This window comes from Xenopus tropicalis, chromosome 3 (genome assembly GCF_000004195.4).
Source record: "Xenopus tropicalis strain Nigerian chromosome 3, UCB_Xtro_10.0, whole genome shotgun sequence".
Lineage (NCBI taxonomy): Eukaryota > Metazoa > Chordata > Amphibia > Anura > Pipidae > Xenopus > Xenopus tropicalis.
Window position 1 is genome coordinate 104,180,209 of NC_030679.2, and position 27,945 is coordinate 104,208,153.

General features: G+C 38.4%; 1 protein-coding gene across 2 annotated transcripts in view; it reads left to right on the top strand.

Annotated features, from left to right (window-relative positions):
• The window catches only part of galk2 (galactokinase 2), a 70,876-nt gene that overhangs the window by 38,245 nt on the left and 4,686 nt on the right, over nt 1-27,945 (top strand). For both annotated transcript variants that reach the window (NM_001005803.1, XM_031897817.1), the window contains 4 exon segments: nt 9,629-9,727; nt 10,902-11,054; nt 13,969-14,179; nt 23,390-23,591. In NM_001005803.1, the coding sequence (NP_001005803.1) occupies nt 9,629-9,727; nt 10,902-11,054; nt 13,969-14,179; nt 23,390-23,591 (665 nt within the window).

Consider the following 27,945-nt stretch of genomic DNA (forward strand, 5'->3'; position numbering starts at 1 on the left):
GATCAAAACCAAGTGGAATGAGTTTATTAGGTAGGCCCAAGACCAAGCCATTGTGGTACACATTTGTCTGATGAAGTGGGGAGGATATCAGATTTCAGGAAACTAGGTGTAAATCTGAAGGCCATGTACCATGTGCTATGTTAGGGGGGTGGTTTATGTAGTTTTATAAATTGGTGCAGAGAAAAGGGCTTTTAAAGATCTAGGTAGATATATCCTGTCGTTTATAGGTTCTATTTAATGTATGGGCTATGTTTCCAGAGGACACAAGGGCATCTCTTGAGATTTGAAAAGTGGTTCTATCAAGACAGCAAAAGAGTTTTTTTACAGTTGTGAAGCTGTGGAATTCTCTTCCTGAAAAAGTTGTGCTCTCAGATACATTAGATATTTTCTATGGGCCAGATTCCTTTTTAATAAAGGAGAAAATGCAAGGTAGTCAAAACCTTTCCCCCTCTGCTCCAACTATAGATGTTTTTCCCCTTCCACTGGATTATCTAAACGTTAGAATAATTCGGACAAATGGTTTATCTGGATGGATGTTTTTCTTTCTACTCATCTACCATGTAACTATTTTAATCTATTACGTAATAGCACATAGCTACAGCAAATGTAGCTAGAATTGTAAGTGTCAGAATTGGAATCTAAGATGAATCCATCTGCTATATTTAGTCTCCAGATCCTTAATTATTTACCAATATATACCAGTATTTATATACAGAGTTTATAGAGACACTATAAACATTTATCATCAAAATCATGTTCTCTAGAGAGCAGATCTGTGATACTTCCCATGCCATATAGCCCTTGGCCACTGAAGTTAGAGCCCCCAATAGTCACAATAGTTTATTTTAACTGACCACCTATGAAGACTAGTCAATCCAATCTTGTAATTTATATGTAATTTTGATTTTGTTGCAGAAATATTAAGACTTCATGACCTAGTTAAATTACTGCTTTCCACAGAAATACCTCACTTTCTTACCCAGGCCTCTTTTATTCTAAGCCTTCATAAATCATGTGATTGCAATATAAAAACGGATAATTTAGTCAGTTCAGCCATCATTACCTGTCCAACAGACACCCCTCCCAGTTTATTGTGTTTAATGGTGCCACGTATAATGCCTATACATGACTTGAGGCAGAAAGACATGCACAGCTATCCTGGTATTTTTAGAGTGTGGGAAAGATAAAAGAGATAAATGCACCTAATGACCCTTTAAAGTGATATAAATACTAGGGATGCACCAAATCAGTCATTTTTTAATTTATTATTATAAAAATACCAGATCTTCCACAGAAGTGTTAATCCTAATTTGCATGATCACATTTAAGAAAAGTAAAAAAGTTTTGGATAAATAATTGTAGCAATCAGTTCATTTTTGCATTTAAGGGTTTAGCTGAGGTTTTTGGGAAGTTAGGAGTACCCAACTTTCTGATTGCCAGCACCAGATGAATAAAGCCCAACCATATTGCAGTAGAGCGGGGCGGTATGACCAAAAATTTATATCACTGTATTTTTCAAAATTATATCGGTGTCACGGTATTTGACGGTATTTTTTTTTCCATGCATGATTAGGTGTTAACCCCATTTCCTAATAAATTAGAGAATAATTACTGCAGTATTGAAAATCAGAGTCAGGCAAGCGAAGGATCGGCAACAGAAAGTCGTAAGGTAAATCAGGCAGGCTTAGTTTCCCAGGCAAGGCCGCAGACAACATAGTACAGGAGGAGGCGTTTGATAGCTTTAAATACCCCCCACACATGCGCAGAACCGGCGCCGTCAGTGCGTCGCGGACGTGCACACTTTGACATGTACGTGCGCTTTGACGCACGTGCACCTGGACACGCGTACGCAACGTCCCACGGACAACGGGATGCGCGCGAGACCGGGCTGCACGGGTGAGTACCCTGACACCCCGGTATTGCGGTATCTGAAAAATGAATATAGTTTTAGAAAAAAACACTGGTATTCGGTATTAAGCGGTATATCGCCCAGCCCTATATTGCAGGCACATTGCTATAATTATAGCTATGTCTGCATTAGCTACCTTTCAGGTTTTTGAACAGGTAGACATAAATATAATACCAACACCAAAGCCCTAAACAATACTCCATTCATATTGCACTTAGTGATGGAAAATCGTCTGCACTTTAAATCAAGAGGACATATTTGGTTAAATTCTTTGTACATTACCTGTTGCAACTTGAGTCAGTCCTAAGTGAAACAAATGTATTATTTTGAGGGATAAAAAATATGATATACCAACTTGTTTTATTGAATGCAATCTTTTCCCACAAGTATATTTAGCGTCTGAGTTATCTGCATGCACAAACACACAAATGCAAACACATTTTTATTTAGGTTTTTTAGTAGGCGTTTTTAATAGTTTGTGCGCTTATATTTTTGCAAGTTACCCTAGCATGGCAAAACAATTTGCTTATTTTATAGTGGATGGCATTAGAAGGGAGGCATATTGGTTTCTGTACCAAAAATCAAAACAAGAACACATCAAAACTCATTCTTTTGTTTTCTCTATCGCCATGCTTTAACAGCTGCTGGGTTTCTTATTTACCCTCCCATTCATGCATAGTCATGCTTGGGATTGTAATCTAGCAGTTTTTAAGCATCACTACTTATTTCACAGAAATAAAATCTAAAACGCAAATTAAAGTTTCAACATTTTTTAGAACATTCCAAAAAATATATAAATATATATATATATGGTAAACCAACGAAATGCAAAACCATTAAAAAACAGTTCTCAGATGGTTAGGCGTTCCATGATGTTATTCAGGAAAGATGATAAATGAGACTTGTTTAAATATATTCTAGCTCACAAGACTAAATGGCTGGAAGTTTAATAACCATTTGAGAGCTACTACCCATCTGGCAGATGCCAGCTCTTGTTTTAAAAGTTGATCTTAAAGACATCTGTGGGTTATTAAAGACAATAAGGGGATAGGAGAAACTGCTGTATTAGTGTCCTGTTAATCTAGGTTAATCTAGAACACTGGAGATATAAATTATGCCCACCAAATGTGATAGATATGTCTGTTTTGTGGTTTGTTTGGTAGAGAAGCCTTATTGCTTTTCACAATGGATAATGCAATAAACTCTATTTGGGTCATTTTTAGACAAATGGAATTTCTTTTGGAATATGTCAATTTTGGGGCAGAGTAGACTGTGATCTTTTGCTGAAGGAGTTAGCATATGCTAAAGCAGTTTCATCTAATTTTGGTATGTCTTCTTGCCACTGAAATTGACACTAGTATGCTGTGGTGGTCTGAGTTTTTTTTTTAATACAGTATATGATAGAGAGAGATTTCCACATAATCTTTTATTTCCACAATTTTTTTAAATCCAACTCACATGGAGGAAAATGGGTTGCTACCTGCATTCTACTATGCAAGTGGGAAGAAGCTGGCCTCCTAAGATTGTGAACTTGAATAGCTGAATACAGGATACATTGTTCTTGTAATGGGGTCAAAGTGGCAATATGAGCTTGAATTGCAATTGGGATGCATTGTAAATAAGTGTACTGTTATGCATTTAGGATTTAAGAATATATGGGCTACTAATACAGCAGCAGCAGCAGCGAGCGCAAGCAAGTTATAAAGAGCTCATTTATAATTACTAGGCTCAGCACTAGTCACAAAAATGGATGCAGAATTGCACCATGCCAGTATCAGCAACATTTGGCATCTGATTGTAGAAGCAGCAATACATACTGGAAAATGGGAATGTAATTTCTAGAGATGAACCAAATCTCAGATCTCTTACCAAATTGAATCTGAACCCTTTCTAAACCAGTACAACCACTCCCTTACCTTGTTTCATTGTGAAGTGATGGGTACTGGGAGTTAAAGTCCCTCTGCTTGCCATAGTACATAGATAGTATTGATCTTTCCAGGCCTGGACCTTTGTGGCTTTGTTGCAGAGCTCTAGGCACGGCATGCCATCCAGCTGCTGCTTCTAAATTGGCTCCGAAGCACTGGGGAAGTGCGGGAGACCTAATAGGTTTTAAAGCCCCACTGATCCCTAGTGCTCCAGACCCAATTACGGAAGTGTGCACACACCTGCACATGCACAAAAGGGACGGGGCAGCATTTTGCGTTGCAAATCTGGCCTGGGTATTTTACCGGTCTAGCTTGTAAAATGCCAGCCATAAAGGTATTACAAATTTACCAGCAGTGTAGCTACAAAATGCCCTAATAGCATTGATTCTCTCCCACTACGTGCCCCCAAGCCCTGCTTACTTACTGAAATCGGGCTGGCCTTGTCTATCCTTGCCCCCATATGACATGACTCCACCCCTTTTTGCACCTGTAAAGGCCAGAAGAAAAGGTTTGCAACCCTATGGAGAACAAACGGACAATATGGTTTGTTGTAAAAATCTTGTTTCCTTTTAATCTATGTGATACAGGTATGTCTGTGTAAAAAATACATTTATATTATTTTTGGTAGTTTGACTTGTTTTACTTTTTGATACAAGGGAATTTTAATTTATGTTTTTTTTCCACAAAAAAATATTCTCACCCGAATCCAGGATTCGGTTCGGGATTAGGCCAAGATTCTGCATTTTTCAGCTGGATTCGGCTGAATCCACGCTCCTGGCCAAACCGAATCTGAATCCTGAAGATTTATTTTTGTAACTTGGTGTCACGAAGCAATTGATTGCTTATAGTAATTTTCTTAGGGATGCTGAATACTTTTAGGTGAAAAATCCCAAGGGAAAGCTAAAAGATGCTGAACAGAGAGGTGTTCTTTTGTCTGAGTGTATATATGTGTATATTTACTAATATTTAATGATGTAACATAGCACAAATGTAGGCAACAATGGGAGCTCCTGTAACTTTATGCCAGCCTTTATATCAGGTCTCATGTGACAGTGTTAATTTGCCCACACTCTGTATAAGGTTTCACAATAATGAAATGTGCACTCGTCTACTCCACTGACTTGCTAAATTGCACTTCTTTTTTTTTTTAATTTCCTTAAAGCATAAACTTGCTTCTTAGGTACTTACATGTTTTCTCTTCACTAACTGTTATAATTATGCAAGGCTCTTCTTTCCTTGGGAGTTTTATTATATATGCTCAGTTTCTGAACATATATTAATTTTTATCTCTTGAGACTCGGGTTAGAATTGTTGAAAATATAATTTTTGTGCAAGTGGTGTGTGGTTTCCCTTCACGTTTCTATAAATGTGTTGTAAAATATATCTGTAAAGCTTACTTAACTTTTGTAGAAGCATAAATTGAAATACATACACAGACCAATACACAGTGTTTATGTTAACTACTAGCTCTGCAGTAGAAAACTGTCAGCAAAATATCTTGAAAATGATGGCACGTTTGGGATTTGAACTAGAGGTCTTCCACACTGAGGAGTTACAGTGTTTTAGTTTGCAAGAGAAGCCACAGAAAGCATTGTTTAAAAATACAGCAGTCTGTATGCTGTACCTTTTAAATGAGATTTAATTGATTGATTGACATAAATATTGGTTTTAGTTAAAAATTATGGTTGATTATGTTTTAATTTGATGAGGCACTGCTGATTCTATCCTAAAGTCTCTTACTATGTCCCTATGTTAAACATTCACTACCTTATAACTTTTTGGTATTTGTGGTGTTATTTATACTTGGAGAACTGGCTGAAGGACAGTGTATAGAGGGTTAATGATGCATTCTCAAATTAGACTAGTGGGCACATTCATGAAAACACGAGTTTGAATCCCGAATGGGACAAATTCAGATTGAATACGATCATTTCTGAAGATCGCAAATATCACGAAAATGCCTATGAAAAAATTGTATTAGTCACTATAATATCGTATTGGCGATCCGAAATTTTCGTACCAAACAATTGTAAACAGTGGGAAAACCTTTTCGACTTTGATCCTTCTGTGCATGATTTTGGAAGCCTCCCATAGGAATCAATGGCTCTCTGCAGCTCCAACCTGGCCCAAGGAAAGTCACGATAACGAAGCTTGAATGAATCCGAAACTTTCGTACTCAGCGCAACAATACGATTTTGTTGCACAAATTTTGTCGCAAAGTACGAAAAAGTCACCAAAAATACGCTCGGAGCGTTAGTGGATTAGTAGATGTCCCCCTAGGCTCATTTAATCTGAACATGAATGACCCCGATTAGGGCATTGAAAGCAATGCCGCTGACACAAAATTATGTAGATAATTAAATAAATATTTGTATAAATGCAGTTGTAGCAAGCAAAGCTAATCAGCAGTAGCAACGGTAAACAAGTCATTACTTAGAGGGTGGAAAAGCGCATGCTTCCTCTTTACAATTTAAAGGGACTACACATTATAAAGAGTTTGGAGAAGAGCAACTGGTAGTGCTGTGACTTTTGTTTTGCATGTGGTTCACACCTGGCAATGGTTTGACAGCTTGCACCCAGTGAAGAGACAAGGTTGAGTGCTGCATGTATATATATTGTAAACTAGCGGGATCCAGGACAGACACTTTCTTGGCTTTAAGGCAGTTTATTTACACAGGGGTGCCCATTGCAGCATACAAAACAAATCATAAAAATAAATCCTGCACTCTGGGCGCTACCTTCACACATTAGATTAGTTCCCTCACTAACCTGGGCCCCTTGTGGACTACCAGTAAGAAAACATAAATGTTGGGGTCACCCCTGTACTCACAACACTTCTGGGGGATTAGCTCAGCCTCCTGGCTTTCCTTTCAGCTCCTTAGATCCTCAGTCTCTTGGCAGCTTTCTCAAGTCTGGGCTCCCTTTGATCCGTGCAATGGCAGGCAGCACCCCCAGGAGTCTGGGAGTCCTAACACAGAGAGGTATCCTTCCTGCTCTGTGCCCTGCTCTGAGAGAGAGTCTCACACCTTTCTATACCATTAAATACCTTTTCCACAGGACAGCCTTCCTGTGGAAAGTATGCTCCAATAGGTGAGCTGGACTACTGGAATGGATCGCCTGATCCGCTTGTTCTATCCAGAACCCCATAGCTTTCAGGGCCAGACAGCACCACCTTTTAAACTGAGCAAACCTTCTCGGTTTATCATCCTCTCCCTTAGAGATTACATCTTCCACTATGGAGAACTTGAAGGGAAAACTCACCTTTTCTCTCATTTGTTGGGTCACTCTACCACAATATATATACCTGTGTATATACCATTTAATAATTTTGTGTTGCTTTTTTACTAGTAGATATTTCCAGAGATATCCCTAATGATTAGAAGAAAGGAGTATTTATCTTAAATGATAAAAAAAAGTCTGTAACAGGATGGGCTGTGACCCTGATCAGCAATCTGGAAATTCTAGCAAATTCTGTCCAAAATGGCTGCTGTAAGTAGCCATAGAATGATACATTATATTGGGTCTTTGTATGGCTGTTTGGCCCATAGTTAACTTGAAATACCAGGGCCTATTTTAAATTTCAATGCAGACATGGCCTGCAGACAAATTAGATAGCAAGTGAGAAACTACATGGAATCTAATATATTATTAGTGTTGGTCTAGCTGCCCTTTTATAGTCCCTTTAGAGGCCTTTGGATCTGCTATGCAGGATTTATTTGAGCAAAAGACAGAATGTGATGGATATACAGTATATCTTGCAGTCTCAAAACCTATGAATCTGTATATGATTTCTCTTTAGTTTATTTAAAATTGCTGTATCTAATTCATGTAGGTATTTATTTAATTTTTTAAATAATTTTTCAATTTCCATAAAATTATCCAGAACGAAGTATTGGAGTTGGAAAGGAAAAGAATATTTAATGCATGTTATTTTTAGGTTGAAAAGCAATAAAAGAGGAATTTCTGAAGACTGGCTTAGGCTTGCATAATGTTTGTACATGTGTACAGTTTATATTACGGTTATTGTAAGTCAGGAAAGGGGAAGGAAGTCAGTCTTTGAATACATTCTATTTAAATCAGTGGGCTCATTTATGGGCAAAAGAGAACTGGATCATTTCTAGCCTATACTGGATATCTTAAAAATGTACCAGGTTGTCAGATCGATAGTTGATAAATCAACATCTAAGGCAGGCATGGCCATATGTCAGAGCTGTGTGGATAACAGGTTTCCGAATAATGGAATCCATACCTGTACTGTGTTTTTTCTTTTTAAATACATCAGTCTTTGCCCATGAGTTATACATGTGAGACATCTCAGTAGTTTCAGATGACTGATTACCCACTTAGCATGAGCATACAAACCCCTTACTACATGAAAGGAAGTTCCCAAGAAATTATTTGAAATTCCAGTTATAGAGTCTGTTTGTACATTTCACAAACACATTGAAGAGAGGCATTATGAATGTTGTATGTAAGGTTCTCTGACATTTCTCCTTAAAGGGGAATATATCACATACCCGTTTTCTTCTTTTTATGGTGCTTTTATGTAAGCACTTTGATTATGGACTGTCAGTTATTTATTTAAATTTGCCTTGTTTAGCTGCTATTTAGTGTTACAAAATGCAGCCTTTCTCTGCTTTGCTTAGGCTACATCATAATCAGTTAAAGGTGGCCGAGCATGGTCAGATTTTGCCAGCCACGATCTGTGCATAATGGCCTGATCTGATGAGGCTGTTTCCACAGTCTTTCAGTGCTATAGGATCGTGGTCATCTTTCCAGTGTCTCCTCTTAGTGTGTGGAAAAGGAATCAACAATTTGGAAGCAATAGACGGCTGCAGCTTCCCAGATTTGCTTCTTAGGTCCACTTGTGAATGAATAGATCAGTGCTACAGTATTTGGCCACTTAGGATTCAGCATTAACTATCATTCATACTGGTCTACCAGTGACCATGCCGTATCATTTCCATTTTTTTTCCTTTTGTTGGCCCATCTGTTGTCAAGCACATAGTAATCATACTTTTTTGACTTTTTTGGTTTTTAGGTACAGAAGACCCGATTGTGATTTTAGATTTAGATTTTTGCTATTTATTTCTGCAGGATACTAAAGACGTTACGTTTTTGTTTTCCTGTATCCTGGATTTTTTTTTACCCTTCATTCTTTTAGGAAAGAACTTTGTTTTCTGTTTGGTCACTTTTTTCCTAGATGGCCATTCCTCACAAGCATACCATCAAGTTTGGGGTATAGTTGATCTATTGTAATAGCAAACTACAAAAAAATGTAAAAAGTGGGGATGGGGAGAGCTAATACAGCCCTTTGCTCAAAGCAGGTACCTGCTACCTGTGGCAAGGTACTTATACCAGGAACAGGCCTGATAGATAGAACTGTATCTTTTATAAACTGCTAGAACTTGGCCCATGTCAGTATGGCCAGGACACAATAACCTGGGCATGGCACAGACTTGCCTCTTATAGTAGTACTTTAAGGATTTGGGCTGCTGCATGCTCCTACAGGGAATAACTAGCAGCAACCTGACCTCTGGTGCTCTGCATGGAGGTGAGTCTGTATTTTTAGCCTCTGTAGCTGTGAAAATGCAATAAAGTGCCTTCCCCCAGATTATCAGAGCATATGGGCAGACAAAGCTGTCAACCTTTTTTTAAAGGCTACAAAACATATGTAATAATTTAAGGCAATGGTAATTCCGTATCAGGAGAAGGAAAGCTACTGAGGCATTTTATTTTTAAATACTATTATACAAACGATTGCATATGGATTAACAATACATTCAATTTGCAGGTGGAGCTTGCTGAGACATGTGCAAAATGTGAGCGTTATATTGGCACAGAGGGTGGCGGCATGGACCAATCCATCTCATTCCTTGCAGAAGAAGGAACTGTAGGTAACCCAGAGAACAAATACATGGCAGACTTTTGTCATTAGTCTGTTCACATTATTGGTGACAGCAAGCATAAAATATTATATATTTTTCGTATATATTGTATACATAGTTCTGACATTAATAGATACATATTTACATATTTCTATATCTTGCTAAAAGGGTCAGAGAAGATTAATTACTCATACTGTCATAAACATGTGTCTGTGTGGATTCTGCAAGAAAGTGAAGGTTTTCTTTTCCCATAATGCATGAATGGAGGGGCAACATGGTAATTTCTGCCCTCTTATTGAGATATGACAACTAAATATTTGGAAGTCATACGGCATATTTCTCTAGTAATTCAGTTTATATACTGGGTCCTTTCAGTAAATGCTCAGGGAGCCAATTCATTCTTGGCTATCATTCTGCCTTAAGTAGTGTGTCAGTCCACTCTGCTCTGTTTGGGTATCTATTAAATGGTAAGCCATTCCCTCCTTTGAATATGTTGTATAGGTAGCAAATGAGATTTGTAAATTGGTAACGTGTTTGTTCTTTCTCATACGTGTCATAACTGCATATTATCATTATCTATCTTTTTATCTCTTTAAAGACTCTGTATAAGGGAAGGTGTTTACTTTCAAGTGCAGTTTGCATGAAGGTGTTCTGTTCTGCTGGCACCCTTGACAGATAACAATAGAATACTAAACCTTCAGGCACCACAGTTGCTCAAGTGTATTTGAAATGCCAAATATGCAGCTATACGAAAACACATTAATAAATTCTAACTTCTTGTTATTGTATCTATTTTAAAACACTTCTGCCCTTGGGACACTCTTTCTTAATATCTGAAGGTGTAAATTGGCATTATATACACAGTTATAGGGCATTGTGGCAGATGGCAACTGTCACTTGGCAAAGTGATAAAAAGTGCTATGAGTACGGACAGAAAATTCTAAAATGTGAACATTCTTGAGTGAAATAGTGTCAGACACTCTTTCCTCTGCTTTTAGCTTTGAATAAGGAGCCCAAATAAGGTGAAAAACTTAAGTGGCCTAGTGAAATGAAAGGAATTCTTAATGGGACAATATCTATCAATGTTCTCCAACTAAAAGACTAATGTATAACAAAAGAATGATGGATAAAGTAAATGTATAATTATCTAAAACAAGTTTTATTCTTTTTTTTTTAAAGGCTAAGCTGATTGAATTTAGCCCACTGAGATCAACTGATGTGAAGCTTCCAGCTGGGGCAGTTTTTGTCATTGCTAACAGTTGTGTTGAAATGAATAAAGCAGCAACGTCACATTTTAATATAAGGGTCATGGAGTGTCGGCTAGCTACTAAGGTACAGTGACTGTTAGAGGGAAATTATACAGTATATAAACAGGTATGGGATCCCTTATCTGCAAACCCGTTATCCAGAAATCTCTGTATTATAGGAAGGCCGTCTGCTGTAGACTCCATTTGGTATCTTATTGCTCAATTGGTAATCTTATTGTTTTTAATAATGTTAAAGGTTTTTTATTAGACTTACGGTATGGTCATTTAAATAACATAAAATGTCCCTTACATGGAAAACCCAAGATCCCAAGCATTTTGGATAATAGATCCCATTCCTGTATAATAACAGTGATGTGACAAAAGCTTCTGAGAGTTAAGTATTTTAGACCATCCCCCCCCAAAAAAATAAAAGGTTTTTTTTTAATCTCAGCATTAATCACATCCACTTTCTTGGAAACACCAACATGCTTTCATAGGCATTTATTTAGTTAACTTGGTTTATAGCTAGTTCTTAGTGGATACTTTTAATAATAAATTGCAATGCCTTTATGATTTAAGAAAAACAATACTTTTATAACAATCACTAATGAATCTGCACTTAAATCACAAAACATATTTGCACTACACCCTGCTGTTAAAAATAAGGACTTTCCATATAAAGGGATTCCAGAGTTTAAGCCTACCAGCTCCAGACACATTTTCTGCTGCAAGCTATGCAAGTAACATGCCTGCTTATAGAAAAGCCATTATGTTTTTGAGTTTCTCTTTCCTTTTCTCCTGCCACAAAGTCTTACCAATACAGAATCAGGCAAATTCCTCTAGGGATATTGGTCTGCAGAAGGACTGCGTTGTGCGTTGACATTTGGTTAGCTCCCTAGCTTATAACAATAAACATATAAACAGCATTAATACAGTAAGCCCTCTATAGCTTTTTTTACCATTATCATTATTAGTATTTATTTTTCTGTTTTTGAGATATCAACAGATGCATGCATCTTCAACCTTACATTTCCTACTGCAACCAACCCAGTCACTGACTCCCAGAATGAGTGTGTTGATTGCTGCTGGAAACTAATGTAGGTTTAAGGACAAATAAACCCTCAAATATATAAGCAGTCGTAAGAAAACATTTTTCGGAACCAGAATTATTAAACATCCGCTACAATTTAATGGCTTTCTATTCTAAATAATAAATTAATGTGTTATAATTGAATTGTTTGAGCACGTCACTAATGTTCACGATTTTCAATCTGATGCATTTGCAAACTACTAAAGCATGGTTTTGCCTAGCTTTTATTTCAGTAAATTTGCAGGCCTATTAATGTGTTATGAAAGAAAATAAGAAACTTATGGGAAATTAATCCGAAGAATAGGAAAGTTGTTATTAAGCCATTAATCATTACCACACAGCACAGCTAATGAAAACCATGTAAACATTTACTTATGAAGTTGGCAGTCACCTGTCGCTCACATGTGTGTCAGAGCTTAGTCTTCCTATTGTTTGCTGAGCCGTTCCTAAGACATTTGCTTTTAACACGCTAATAAGAATAATAGGTTGCACTTGCAAAGATGAATTTTATGATATGTCGTTATGAGAGATGGTACTAGTTACACACGCTCAGAAGATACCTTTTAAATGACTAGTTGAATGAAAAATTTTCACATATGCTGTAGCAATTTATACAAAACAGTGACAAATTCAATCAATTTTCTTGGACCTTGACTGCTTCTTGTCATTGGGAAATGTCCCTGCACCTTAAACCATACCTGTGTATGTACAGTTATTATTCACAATACAGTCCCAGTTTTGTTGCAGAAGATTCTACAGACACTCTCACCGCATTATGGCAGGCAGCTGTCATTAGTAAGCACAGCAGTGTTTCCGACTGACAATCACCTTACTGTATATACAGGTGTACCCACAATTCCAGGTGATTACTATTCAGATCAGTGGGGCCATGCACATGGCTGTTAATCAGCTGCTTTGGGGTTGATTCGGAGAGTATGAACTTAATGGACTACATAAATATGTAAACATGTCTGCAATTGCTACACATGCCACTGTCCTAACATGCTCCAAAGTGATGTTCAAATTTTATTTGAAACTGTATTTAGTGATAAACTACATCATGAGGCAGAGAATCCTAAATGTGCTTTTGTCTCAGAACTGGCAGTGCTATTTTTTGTACAAGAAATAAGTCCCAATATGTACTCTAACTCTATATAATTCTAAAACACTAGGCGTGGCAAGCTATTTTTTCCCCTAAATTCAGAAATACAGCAATGCCAAAAAGTGTAGCTAAGTCACCTGAACTGACATATCACTTATTTGTGTCCTTTACGTGTGAGGATGTTTTCTTTGAAGCAGAAATGCTATTTTTTATTGCAACATGTTTGCTGTTAGCCTGGTGTCTGCAGACATCTTTTATCTGCTGCCTACAAAATCCCACACTGGTTTTTTTTTTCGTTTAATAAAACTTTAGATTATGTGTATTACTTTTCCAGAAAGCCCTAACAAAAAGAAAGTACATAAATAAAAATATATTTTCTTGAAATAAGGCAGAAAATACAAAATAAGTAGAGCATTGTTATGATCAAGTGTTACTGCCCCTATAAGGAAAGCTAGCATCAGTAATGTGTAGGCTAATAAATCTTTTATAGTGAGTGGAGTAGAACAGAAATTAGTCACCATATGTAGCCAACATTGAGAAATCAAATTAGTGCATGACTTGGGGTACTGTTTTGCTAAATCACTTTTATTAGTTATTTTAATTTTTATAATAATAATTGCAACAATACTTGAAATGTGACTGTAAATGTATGATGGCAATTACTTTGTATGATGAATAGTTCCAACATTTTTGTCATAAGAAAAAATTAAACCATTTAATATCCAAACTGAAAAAAAGCCCTTGTAAAACCCTGAAAAATGAGAAGACTTATTGATATATGCCATTCCAACATTATTACATTCACAGGTTATTGCAAAAGCAAAAGGGCTAGACTGGAAAAACCTGATGAAATTAGGAGATCTGCAAGCCAAACTTGGGGTCAGCTTTGAGGATATTATGGCTGTAGTGGAGGAAATTCTTCACCCAGAGCCGTACACAAGAGAGGAAATTTGTGAATGTTTGGGTATGAGCTTAGAAGAACTCTGTGAGAAAATACTCAGCCAAAACACACAGGATGGTAAGTCTGATCAACCTGATTTGATGAAATCCTATCTGGAGCTGGAATGCTGCAGTTCAAATGCAAGGTAGTTACAATATAAACATTCTCATGATATTGTGATCTCTGTAGCAGTTCCTCTGATCTTAGCATAAATTACAAAGTGCAAACAATCATAGGGGCTTATTTACTTGTGTCCATGAATGGGAAATAGGCCCCTATTTACTGTTAAAACAAAACAATAACATTAGTTAGGTTGTGCCATCATTCTCTTAGGGGCTGATTTACTAACCCACGAATCCGACCCGAATTGGAAAAGTTCCGACTTGAAAACGAACATTTTGTGACTTTTTCGTATGTTTTGCGATTTTTTCGGATTCTTTACGAATTTTTCGTTACCAATACGATTTTTGCGTAAAAACGCGAGTTTTTCGTATCCATTACGAAAGTTGCGCATTTTTCGTAGCGTTAAAACTTACGCGAAAAATGCGCAACTTTTCGCGTAAGTTTTAACGCTACGAAAAATTTGCAACTTTTTACGCAACTTTCGTAATGGATACGAAAAACTCGCGTTTTTACGCAAAATTCGTATTGGTAACGAAAAATTCGTAAAGAATCCGAAAAAATCGCAAAACATACGAAAAAATCGCAAAATACCGATCATTACGAAAAAAACGCAATCGGACTCATTTCGACCCGTTCGTGGGTAAGTAAATCAGCCCCTTAGTATTGCAACACTAATTCAAATCTATTTGCACAGTTTATTAAAGTGTCTCATGTCAAGTATCAAATATCTCTTTTTTTGTCTTTTAAATAAACCTCAGCTACAGAGACCCATTTCTTCTGGTTTCAATAACAATTTGTACCAGAGGAAGTAAATGCTACAGAAAAGAGAGTTCTGGGGAATGTATTCTATCCACCATGTAGATGCACCTTGGCTGGGGAAATGGCTGTTGGGTTGCCAGCAGCCTAGGCACTACAAATGTAGTGGAAGTGTAATTGGGCCTGCTCACTTGAACTCTACTATTCCCCTAATCCTTTCTTCCATTTTATGCATTTTATTTTCTTTGTTGAAATGACCCACCCACCTACATCACCTCCACCCCACCCTTTCCTCCCCACCAGTGCCCCCAGACCAGTTTTAATTTTTTAAATAGGTGGCAACCATGGGCGTCCGCAGAAAATTTTCCAAGGGGGGGCAAGTAAGCTAGCATCATCCTGCAACAGATAAATATATATATATATTTTTTTTTTTTTTGCAGGATGATACTAGGGGAGGCTAAATATGGCCCATACACAGACTGACCTACAGCTAATGTGACACTTAGTGGATTCACTGCTGACGTAAAAAGTTAACCTCCCAACTACCTCTTGCCGTTCCCACTGACTCCCAGGGATACTGTACAAAAGTGTGGGTGGGGGTGCTTTTTTTTTTTACCCTAAAATGTTTAGTATTAGTAGTAAAAGTATTCATACGCGCACTTCTGTTAGGGGATCTGCAAACATTTGTGTTTGGGATCAGTTAGCTTAAAGGGGTAGTTCGCATTTGAATTCACGTTTATTTTTAATGGTTTTTCAGTTATTTAGCTTTTTGTTCAGCAGCTCTCCATTTGGTATTTCAGCAGCTATCTGGTTGCTAGGGTCTTATTTACCCTAGCAACCAGGTAGTGATTTAAACAAGAGATGGGAATATGAATAGTTAAGGGGCCTACTTGGAAAAATAAGTAATACAAAATTATAATAATAATAAAATTGTAGCCTCGCAGAGCAATATTTTTTGGCCCCCATTTGAAATCTGTATAGAGGCAGAAGAGAAAGGCAAATTATTCAAAAAAATTAATTAGGAAGACCAATTGCAAAGTTGCTAGGAATAGGCCATTTTATAACATACTAAAGGTTAACTTAAAAGTGAACCACCCCTTTAGATGTGTTTATGTTAGTTTTATAGCAAGAAAGGCAGTGGGTACTGACTCCCCATTATATACAGTGAGACGCAGTCCGTATTTACAAACCCAGCACATTATATGCCATGAGGAGCAGTGGGTACTGAGGGCAGATATTCAGGCCCTGGCACTATAACACTGGCACTGATACACAACATTGGCCCCACTGTAACTTACTATAAATGAACAAAACAATGACAAAAAAAAAAAAAAAAATAGTAAGTGCAAAAAACAACAACACATATATAAACACACAATGAGCTTTTTCAGAGGGAAAGAGTTAACTTACCCTCCATGTGTTAGGGTAGGGGATAGATTATAAATTAAACAATTTAATGTCAGCTAGTGATTCTTTAGAACTGTATAGTACCTGTGGGATGAAAACTGCAGCAAAAGTTGAGAGTTGGTTCTCAGGTAAAGTTACAGCTGCAGATTCATCTTTTCAGTCTTTATTTCTGTTTCCAGTTTGCAAAATCTCCCGATCCCTGTGTGCATCTGTGCTCTGATTGGTCAATTTTACTGTCTGTCAAGGAAGCTGTGCTCTGATTGGTGAATCCACAAGAAGAAAGATCCAATCGGAGCACAGCAAAAACGGGCTTGAGGGGAAAGTGCAGAAACGGAGTAAGGTTTTTGTTTTTTTTGCTACTTTTCCAGGGGGGGGCAAGTGCCCCCTCTTGCCCCCTTCTGTGGACGCCCATGGTGGCAACCCTAGCTGTAAGAGCAGTAATATAGTTGGTGAAAGTTTCTGTTGTCCTTCTGGCACTTATGATTAATATGACTTTTGTTTTAATATTTTTAGACCTTTCATCTCTTCTCTAAATACTCCATCTTTCCATTGCCTGTCCAACTGACTGGCATTAGAACGTATACAGTTTACATTGTATATCAGTAAGGTTACATTAGATCAGTGAAAGTGGAAAACATTTACATTTGCTTAATGTAGGGCTGAATTTGTATATGAAACCACCCAACAATGTATATTTCAAAAAGGGGGGTTGTATGCATGAGAGTGCAAGGGTATTGGGGTCCTGTGTAATGCATTGAAGTGTATCTTGATACCATTTGCTTTCAACTGCAGGTCTACTGTCAGGGGAAAATGTGTAAAAATTTAAAAAATGCATAAGTGGGCAATTTTACATGTTTCATGTTGATTTTTCAAAAATATACCTACATTTACATAAGACTACTGGCCTTAGCTTTCTGCTAAAAGGCTCATATTCTCATATTACAGTAGGTTTTATGTAATAACACCTAAAGGATCCATGGCAATTAACTTATTAATTAATGAATGTTACCTTAACTGAATGTCTGATTTATAACTATTATTTAAAATTGTGCCCTGGTCTTCAGGCCCTGGTACTATTATAGGCTGATGCAAACTATATAGTGATTTAGGATCTGTAAGTCTTCTATGGCCTTTGTCTTACTACCAGTCATTGCTTTAACTTGTATGTCTCTACTTACCCAGTGAGATAATTCAATGTAGGTCCCCCGCTACTTGACTATTGAAACACTGCAGTGTCTGACTGCTCAAAATTGTCACGTTAGGTCCTCAGAGCATGGTACAAATGAGTATAAATGCAAAAATATGCTGAGGCTGCATTAGGGTTGCATAGCTAAGACTACCAATTCAGCCAACAAAAAATGCCGAAATCGGTGTTAAACCACGTGTGTTGTGTCCTTGGTTTCTTTAAGACTTATGTACAATGAAATGATATTCTGCTCCAGCCTCCTGAGCCATAACATGGACCCCTTTGTTTGGATTTAAGCACTAATGTTTATTTTATGTTATTTTATCGAGATTAGAAATCACCAGCTTTAAACCCAGTTGTAATTTAGAGATATTACATTTTTTCTTTTAATCAAGACCAGCCACTTGCATTTAAAGGCAATTCTGAATATCCTGGGAATGCTGTTTTGTAAAGATTACAATCCAGTTTCTGATCTTCTGGTTGCTGTTAAAGGACCATTGCATTTGCCAATACATAACGTGCCGAGCTGAGAGAACCATAAAGTATTTTAAGGTAATCTGGCCAGAAGAGAATTGTTTTACCAAAGGGTGGTCTAGGAATCAGTCACAGTCATTGGCAGGCCTTTCACAATGAAATTGAAAACAGACGTATTTTCATTTCATTCTCTGGGTTACTACTGTTCAACGGTGATTTACAAGAGTGTGTGAGCTATGGAAATCTCTCACGCAAGTCCGCATTCATCCTAAATAGATGCACATTTTCAGATTTTTTTTATATTTACAGTACATTTAAGCAGAAATTGTCCTTATGTAAAAGCCTGTGAACATTACTGAGTGCCAGTGCTTTTCTAAAGTTTGGCATTGTAATCAATATGTAGTGCACATTTCATATCTTATTTTGTGCAAAGAATATATAAATGTGAATATATCCTGTGAGCACAAAACATTAAAGTTTGTCCCAGTAGAGTAAGCCAGGAGATGTAGCTACTGTTTGCTGGACCGGGCAACACTTTCCCCTGTTAATGAGTGACAGTGGGCATTTCCCATTTTTTAGAAGGCATTTCCTTAGAATTAACATAGTGGTAATAAAGGCAGATGTAGGAAATTACATATTCTGTGAAGCTATTTGGTAGGTTAGTGACTTCTTGTTGCTTTCTGTTACATTGTTACATAGGGTTGAAGAAAGACCAGAGTCCATCAAGTTCAACCCCTCGAAGTAAACCCAGCACACACAAACCTATACTGACCTATCTATATAATACTCACATACATATATGCCAACATCAATACTAACTGTAGGTATTAGTATCACAATATGATGAAGTAGTTTCAACAAAATATGTAAAGAAAATGTAATTATAAGCAAACAGGGTTAGACTGGGGGGTGCAAGGCCCACCAGGGCTTCTGCTTCGGGGGGCCTGCACCCCCCAATGGCCCCCACCACAGCCTTTTAACCCCCCACCCCCGAGCATGCCTAAATTAAACTTACGGTCAGCGCGGTCGGGGGAGGCGGGTGGGAGACAGGCAGCTCGGTATAGTGCCCTGCGGTTATCGGGTGTCTTGGCCCGCGTGGCCCAGTCCGACCCTGTAAGCAACCATTAAGAATACATTCTTGAAAAGATTTATTAGTTTTAGTGCTGTGTCTGTCCCTGTCAGTTCTGCCTTTCCTTACCAGTTCTTCTCCAGGCATTTTAATTAGCTGGCTTTTGTAGGAGTTAGAACCAGAAGTGCAGTCTATACAACCAGCACTATACTGTTTACAATAGCAATTACATTTATAAAATACATTTAAAATCACATCACAATGTACATTTCTTAGAATTACTTGGTCTTTTTATTCAGCAAAAAGCTGTTTTTGAGTTCCCTTTAACTATTGTTATACTATATTATATGCAGATACATATACATATGTATCTATATATATGCATATATATATTATGCTAGACTTGATAATAAAAAGCATGTCTTTAATAAGCAGCAATTCATTTTAATGCCACCTTTGATATTTTTCCTACTTAATGGTTGTTGCTGAATCTAGATTATGAATATTAATTGTAGATTAGATAATATGGTTTTATTATGTTGCTGCAGAATCCTGACACGTGGGACTGGAGACCCATGAGATAAGCAGAAACACATGTTGCTTTGACTTTTTTCCCCACATTTTTCAAATTTTAGTCAATAAGGTTTAGAGACTGCTCTGATTATTTCAGCTCTGCCCCTTCATTCATATCAGTATATTTGCTTGAATAAATTTAAAATAATTTATGGAACCTAGTTGTCATATTGACAGAATTACTGCCGTTACCTGCCTTGAAAATGATAGGCCCATTTGTTAAAAGTAGCTTTGTCTGGACCATTTATCACTATTATTTCTTTCTCCTTTCAGATAAAGGGGCACTATACCCCCTTGTTCAACATGAGTTCAATCAGTAGGGCTTGTGATGAACATACTCTTTACACATTGTTTTAATTACAAAAAAACCCTATCGTTTTTGTTATTTCTTGAACTAAATAGGCCAAACAGGAAGACTGAAGCTACTCCATGTTTGGTCCGTGCGAGGTAGATAAATAGATTACCCATGCACTAAAACAATGGACTCCTACTAAAAACAACAAAGGGGAAAAGGAGAGGCTTATACACTGGTAATCTAATAAGCTACACAAGGATACCCATGATCTAGCTTCAGTTTCCCTGTTTGCCCTGTTTATCTCAAGGAAAAAAAACCATTTTTCATGATTAAAGCAGTAGGCAAAAAGTATGTTTGGCAAAAGCCCTATTCATTGAACTCATGTTGAACATGGGGGTATGAGCCTTTGAAAGCAATACAGTTCCATGAAACTTAGGAAAAAAATAAGAATAGTGTGTTTGCTATTACATTATGACAGTATAGCCACTTCCTGTCATCTTGTATCAACGTACATATGAAATGAATCCTTTCTGTTGTAAAGGAGACGGAAAGTCTTTTGGCATTTTGCTTCCAATAGATTTGCCACATTAGTTCCACCTAGAACAATATATTTGTTCTGCAGAAATAATTACCATACCTGAGTATTTTATCTTGGTCTTAATAGCTTCCTGCTTGCAGCTCTAGAGGCTGATAGCTCAGATCACACATTCCTAAGGGAGGGGGGAGTGAGTTTTATGAATTGTTTTGGGAGGGGGGAGCAGGAGAGAGCTGCGCAGACTCTGGCCCCAGGAGTGAAGGATTTTTCTGAGAGAAGAATTCAGATACCCAAGAACATGTTTACAAAAAAGGAGACAAGAAATCCTGTGTTTCTTTTGGTGTGAGTGCTTATGGCCGTATTTACATAGGACTTTCTTAATTAGTTTTTACCTTTCCTTCTCGTTTAATGGGAAAAGTTTTACATACTGCGCTTTTCTTCTTCCTGTCATGCCTTTAAAAGAGCCTTAGATAAGGTATCTGTGATGTTTCTTTCTAGTTCCAAGGCTTATTTGTGTATTAAGTTTTTTTTACAATTGCATTTGTATTTTTGTTTAAATGTGAATATTAGCCTTCCACAAATACCCTGAGTGCATAACAGGTGAAATCCTCATTAGAGTGCCTTTATTCATTTCCAAGAAGCCTACTTTACTTTATATCATATTCATGGAAATGGTATCCTCAGTTGTTTATTATTGGCTTACACTCCATGTAGTAATGTAAGACTCCTCAAATCAAATCACTTTTGTGACCTTACTCCAATGTTGATTCAGGTGAATCACATACACATATTGTATGCAAGTGAGAGTGCACAGAGGATGCAGTCAGACCATTTTCTCCTTTTAGGAGTATAAGGGAGGGAGCACACTTTGGTCATGATGGAGTATAGCAGGTCTACATTGACAAAAAATATTTTAATGGTAGAGAAGAGATGGTCCTGAGTCACTTCTTGGATAATTACATGTCTGTCATTGAAATCACATAGAATTTTTTTTACGTAGATTGCTTGTAGAAATCAGAATGGAAACTTTGCATGAATAGGATGAGTAAACTGAATGATATGCTTATGCTAACCAGAGCTTTTTTTTCTGGAGGCGATCTTTGGAGTTCTTGGTTTTAGTCTCAAGACTATAAACATGTTAAACTATGCTGCCCATTCTCTGTGATGATTTATTATTATACGTCTCAACGATCCATCTTTCTCCAACCTTGGTGCAATCTGAATTTCATGAATTAATATAGCAAAGTCGGACCCACAGTAATGGTAGGGTTTAAGTTGGTCGCAGCACATCTACGAGTGATGGTTCAGGGTTTACGTTGCTACCTTTCAGGCATATTCCCTCTAGGTCCTTCACCCAGTACACGTTGCCTTACCATAGAGTCTCTGTTTACCTTCAATCTATTGTGTGGGAAGAGTTGTAGTAGTATTATTATCATTATCTCTTGCCATTTAGGGCTCTGGCACACGGGGAGATTAGTCGCCCGCGACAAATCTCCCCTGTCATGGGCGACTAATCTCCCCGAACTACCATCCCACCGGCGAAAATGTAGGTCGCCGGTGGGATGGCAAATCTGCGAAAATGCCTCGCGAGGCAACTTCAGCGATTTGCCGAAATTGCCTGCTCCCCATGTGCCAGAGCCCTTATAGAGCCCAGTATTTTGCTGTGTCCCTTTTTTATCTTCTTGACACAATGGTCACTCTGCAATGACAGATTTATCTCCTCATTCTGTATTCAGTTCCTTTGATCTTGTAACGGAGTCTGAAATTTCTCAGCTTCTCTGTTCCTCTCCGCCTACAACCTGCTCACTGGATCCTATGCCCTCATCCCTACTAAAACAATGTGCCCCTGCCCTTACTCCAGCTCTTACCCACATATTCAATTCCTCTCTGGCTTCTGGTACTTTTCCCTCTCTATTCGAACAAGCCTGTGTCAAACACATTCTTAAAAAGGCTACTTTCGACCCATCCTGTCTATCTAACTGTCGTCCGGTCTCTCTCCGGCCCCTAGCCTCTAAACTCTTGGGACGTCTTGTCTTTTCTCGTGTCACTAACTTCCTCTGCACCCATAATCTGCTGGACCCCATTGCAGTCTGGTTTTCGGCCTGCGCACTCCACTGAGACAGCCTTATGTAGAGTGGCAAATGATCTCCAGACTGCCAAGGCCAAAGGACATTACTTTGTTTTAATTCTCCTGGACCTTTCCTCTGCGTTTGATACTGTCGACCATTCTATTCTTGGCCAAATTCTCTATTCTCTGGGTATCCGGGATCAGGCTGCATCCTGGTTCTCTTCCTATCTTTCTAACCGCTCCTTCTCTGTTGCTCTTGCTAACACATCCTCTACTCCGGTTCAGCTTAGTGTGGGGGTGCCTCAGGGCTCGGTGCTTGGCCCTTTGCTGTTCTCCCTGTACACTCTCTTTTTAAGAAACCTTATCTCTTCATTTGGTCTTAAATATCACTTATATGCAGATGACATCCAGATATATTTAGACACCCCTGTACTAACCACTGATGATCAAACTCAGATTTCTAAATTCCCCCTGGCTATCTCCTCCTGGATGAACCAACGCCACCTCAAACTCAACTCATGGTAAAAATGACCAATGCATACTAAATCTGCCACTGTGTTATATACACGTAATTGCTGTCCCGTGTACTAGGAACAATTAAGCAGAGATAAATGTGTTATTAATATCTTCTGATTAACTTTGGATCCCAGGTTGTTGTTGTTGTTGGCAGAGTTATCCATCCTGTTTAATACATATAAGGTTATACCTACATCTTTATACACAAGGCACATTAGCATGATTATTTTGCTTGGATAAATCCTATCAAAATCAAAACTGACTGTCATACTGTATTTATTTCTAGTTGCCACCTTCAGATTGTATCAGCGAGCGAAACACGTGTACAGTGAGGCTGCCCGAGTCCTTGCCTTTAAGAAGGTTTGTGATGAGGCACCTGCCAACGCCGTCCATCTGCTGGGGGACCTCATGAACCAGAGCCACGTGAGCTGCCGAGACATGTACGAATGCAGCTGCCCTGAACTGGATCAGCTGGTGGACATCTGCCTGTAAGTCGTGACAGCTTAAAGCTTTAGTAATGTATATGTATCTGCATTCAGTTTGAAAATGAACGACCGCAGTATCAATCCTCTAGTGTCACGGGGTAGATTGCAGCGCAGTATAGTGTCTAAACCTTTCTCCGACTAAAGTTTTTTCTTTAATATTTTTATCAGATGTGATATAAATAAAGAAATCCACTTCATCTCCTAATATGGACTCAATTTTGTAGTCCAGTTTTATTTTCATAGCACCACTGCTATTCATATTTTAGTACTTTTTCTCTCGTGTGATTGATGGCTCTTTGTTAGAAACGCTAAGGTCAAGTCTGTTTAAAAAGTGCAGTTGCTGTAAAACAGTTGGGAGTAATAACTGAATGCAGATGGTTGATAAGCAACACATCCCAGCCCCATTGTTCAGTCTTCTTCCTTAGTGAAATATGTGCTTAGAAGTTAGTAGATAAACTGAGACACAAAGCAGAGATCAATTTGAATTGGCTCTGTTAGTCCTTTTATAAAATGTCCCATAAAACACCAACTGGTCAACAGTATTACACCCTAGTTCAGCGCTGTCCAACTAGCGGCCCGTGGGCCACATACAGCCTGCAGGTACAGCATATTCTTTTAAAGAAGTGCCCTATGCGAATCAGCAAGTTTTGTCATCATGAGGTCAGCAGGAAGGTGATAAATTTAGAGAATAGAGGAAGATATACATTTTGGGACAGAGTGAAGGGGGAAGAAGGAATATAGAAAATAAGGTAGACGAAATTAAATAAAGAAAGAAGGAAGAGAAGGCAGTATCAGGTACTGGTAGGCCTAATTGCCTCATTGATGTGGTCCTCAGTCCGACTGCCTGTATACCTGCCCTAGGCCCTTAGGTGGGCATATTGGGAGAAGATCTGCTGATTTGGGACCTCACCAAATGAGTGGCTCTTACATATATGGCCACCTTTACTTATGCATGATTGGCTGGATGAGTGTCTCAGGAGGAATTTATACAGTGTAAATGGGAGACCAAAAGATAATGCAGGTAGGAATCAGCCCAAAACAACCATATAATCTGGGCCATAAACAGCACAGGGATAGAGCAGTTTGGAGAGGGACACAGCTAATTGTAGGTGGGCTCTTAGTCTTTGAAGTAGATAAACACCACAGCCTTCTGGCAAAGAGACTGGACTTGCTCTTTGTTCTTCTTTCATTGATTTACCTTTATGGTTGTTTTATATGCATTCAAACCAAGAATACTTTTACGGTGGGAAGCAGTGAGTATATATTATGCAAAGTAACTTGTGTTACTGTCTAAATTTAGCTAAATAAAATGGCCTCAGTGTTGCTAATCACACCCTACAATTTGGTTTATTAAGCCCACCCTTCTGTGTAGGGATTTAAATTGATTTATTCTGATGATAGTGTCCGTTGTTCTGTACTTTTCTCCTTGTGTCCATAAGTAACCCGTGTATTCCAGAGGTTTCATCGGGGAGATTTAAGCTTTTTAAAAACACTCACAGTTGCCATTTGCCTGCAGTGTAACCTTTATAATTCTGTGAGCAGCAGCCTGAGGAACCCAAGGAAAAGGCTGGAGTTGTTCTTCACAGCTCTTGTTCTGAGCCAACTTGGCCAGTGCTGATTGTTAAGTATCTCACCGGATTGTTGTTTTTGAAAAATATTCCACATTGTTGCTTTTGCTGTGCTATGTTTATTTTGTTATGACTCAACTTTAACTTGCCTTTAAGCATCTGAAGTGCTGGTTTTAATTTCATATATGTTTGCTAGTCATCCTGTACGCTTTAATTACTAAACAAGGAAAATGCTTTAGAGAACTGCGGAACCTTAACCTGCCAGTGCACATTCATGGCTCTTTTAAGTGAGCACAGTTGCTAAACAATAAGTACCCGGCAACCGCAGCCCCAATTCCTGCTGATTTACATAGGGTAGACATTAAAATTACTATTAAATTGGATTACAACAAGATTATACATTTTTTTGTACCGCACATGCAAATAGCTTTAACATATGGAGCTACATGGCAATTACATGCCATCCAGTATTTAGGAAAAACTGAACAGAAGGAGTGTTATTAAGCAGCAATTACATACATGGTTGCTGGTAGTTACTGACCTGCACTAAAATGTGGCAAACAGGATACATGCTGAATTTTGCTATAGAGACTCAGTTCTTGGCTGCAGATCTTTACCCAAATAGTCCTAAACGTCCCTTACAGACACAAATAGGAGGATACTAGTGCTGCAGGGTATAAGGAGCAGCAAGGCAGAAGGGTTCAAGATGGGAAACAGCAGTAGAAGTGAGGGGTGAAACCAAGCGGTTGCTCTGTGAGGAGCGGAAGAGTCGGCCAGGAATGTAGGGAGACACAATAGAAGAGATATAGTGAGGGGCAGAGAACTGAAGGGCTTGGGACAATATTTCCTGTATACAATATATAGGGCTTTAAGGCACCAGCCTGGAGAGCAGTGAAGGGTAGATGTGCATCTATAAGCAAATATAGTAAGTAACAGCTCAGTAGGTGGGGGAATTGGCAAAGCCGGTAGCGGCATCAGTAACATCAGGGGTTGGTGGTTGCAAGTGTCCAGGGGAAGGGCTGGCAGGCAGCAGGCCCAGTAGTATTGCCTTGGGAAGTGATATTACTTGGCCTGGCTCTGATGGATAAAGGCAACCTTGCTTTGCTGTACAAATGAGGAATGGCATACTGTACTTGATTAATTATAACTGTTATTATTTATTTTAGCATTATAGTTACTTGCATTTAGCTGCTTATTATATGCCAGCAATACATTTGCCACCCATTTAAAGATACATTTCCTGGGACTTCTTGACTAAATGCAGGTACTTAGTGAAAAGCCATAACAAATATCAGCCTTTTCCCTAGGGTCATTTCTGTAATGTTTTCATCTCCCAGCTCTGTGGGGAACGTACTGACTTAATTTAAAGCACGTAACTAAAGCAACACCGTTTAACTCTTTGTACCGACACTAATCATAGTACAGTATTAGGATGCGCACAGGTAAAAAGGGCTCCCACGTGGCATTTGAATGTGCATCTGTAGAACTGCATACTGAATACATCAAAATGTATTTATGGGCTTCCTTGTAAGGCAAGTAATTGTACTTTTGTGAATTCAGCAGGCATTTGTGTACTGTACTGTATTCTGAATGCATGTCAGGCGCATAATAATACAGCATGTTGCATCTAAATAAATGTAATGTAACTGTTCTAAAACTGAATGCCTGTGGGTACAGTCAGAATAAATTGGAATTAATTTTCTTTAAATGGAATCAATTAGCACAAAAGAATAGCAGTATTTAAGAGCCCTTAGGTATAATGAAAGGCTGTAGTCAGTATGGTCAGTGTCTAACACAGTTCACAGTGCTTTTCCAATAAAAAACATATTGTTATAAACATTTGCTTTCTACTAAAATCAACACAGTTGTCCAGGCAATAAAAAGTGGTTCCGTTGCAAATGGGTGGCAGAGACAGGCCAAGGAACTTTGTTACCGTAGCACAAATGGCAATTTGCACCCCCTTGGTCCCTTGTGGGGAACACAGAGCCGTGGCCCTAGTAAGGGGGACAGAGTAATGATGAGACTCTGGCAACTGTTGTCTTATAAGACATCGGCACATATAATTGAATAATCTGCATTTCATTAGTATTCAAACAGGAAATACAGTGTACAGGTGGCCATACACGAGGTCGCCAAATGAGCGGATCTTCTCCCAATATGCCCGCCTAGGGTGGGTGATATCAGGCTAATTTGTTCAGATTAAAACAGCAGGTATATGGGCAGTTGGACTGAGGGCCGCATCAATGAGCCAATGCGGCCCCCCTATCCGATGGGAAAATCAAACCTGCCTGTTCTAGACCTGGGCAATATCAGGCCAGATATCGCTTGGGGTGGCCTGTCGGTAGTGCCCACACACGGGCAGATAAGCTGCTGAATCCGTCTGAAGGACCCGAATCAGCAGTTGATATCTGCCTGTGTTCAGCCACCTTTAGATTTCAGTTTTGTTTTTCTAAATCCTTCTCCAGCCTGTTGGAACAGCTACAGAAATACCAGTTAAAGTGTATAATCTCAATAACAAATTCTATAAACATGCATTCCTTTGGGATAGATGATTATTTGTATAGTTTATTTATTTGTCCACTCACAATACAGTATATTTGGAACTGTTTATAAAATAGGCCACACTGTCTCAGCAAGTACAGGAGTAAAGGTTAGCAGTTCCATACGGGAGGAAAGGAAGCGATATTAACTAGGGGCACTTATTAACCGCTCGCTTTTATGCTTCTTCTGCTTTTTTAAAGAAATGGTGGCATTCAGATGTGGTGGGCAGGAACAGGTATTTGTTTGCC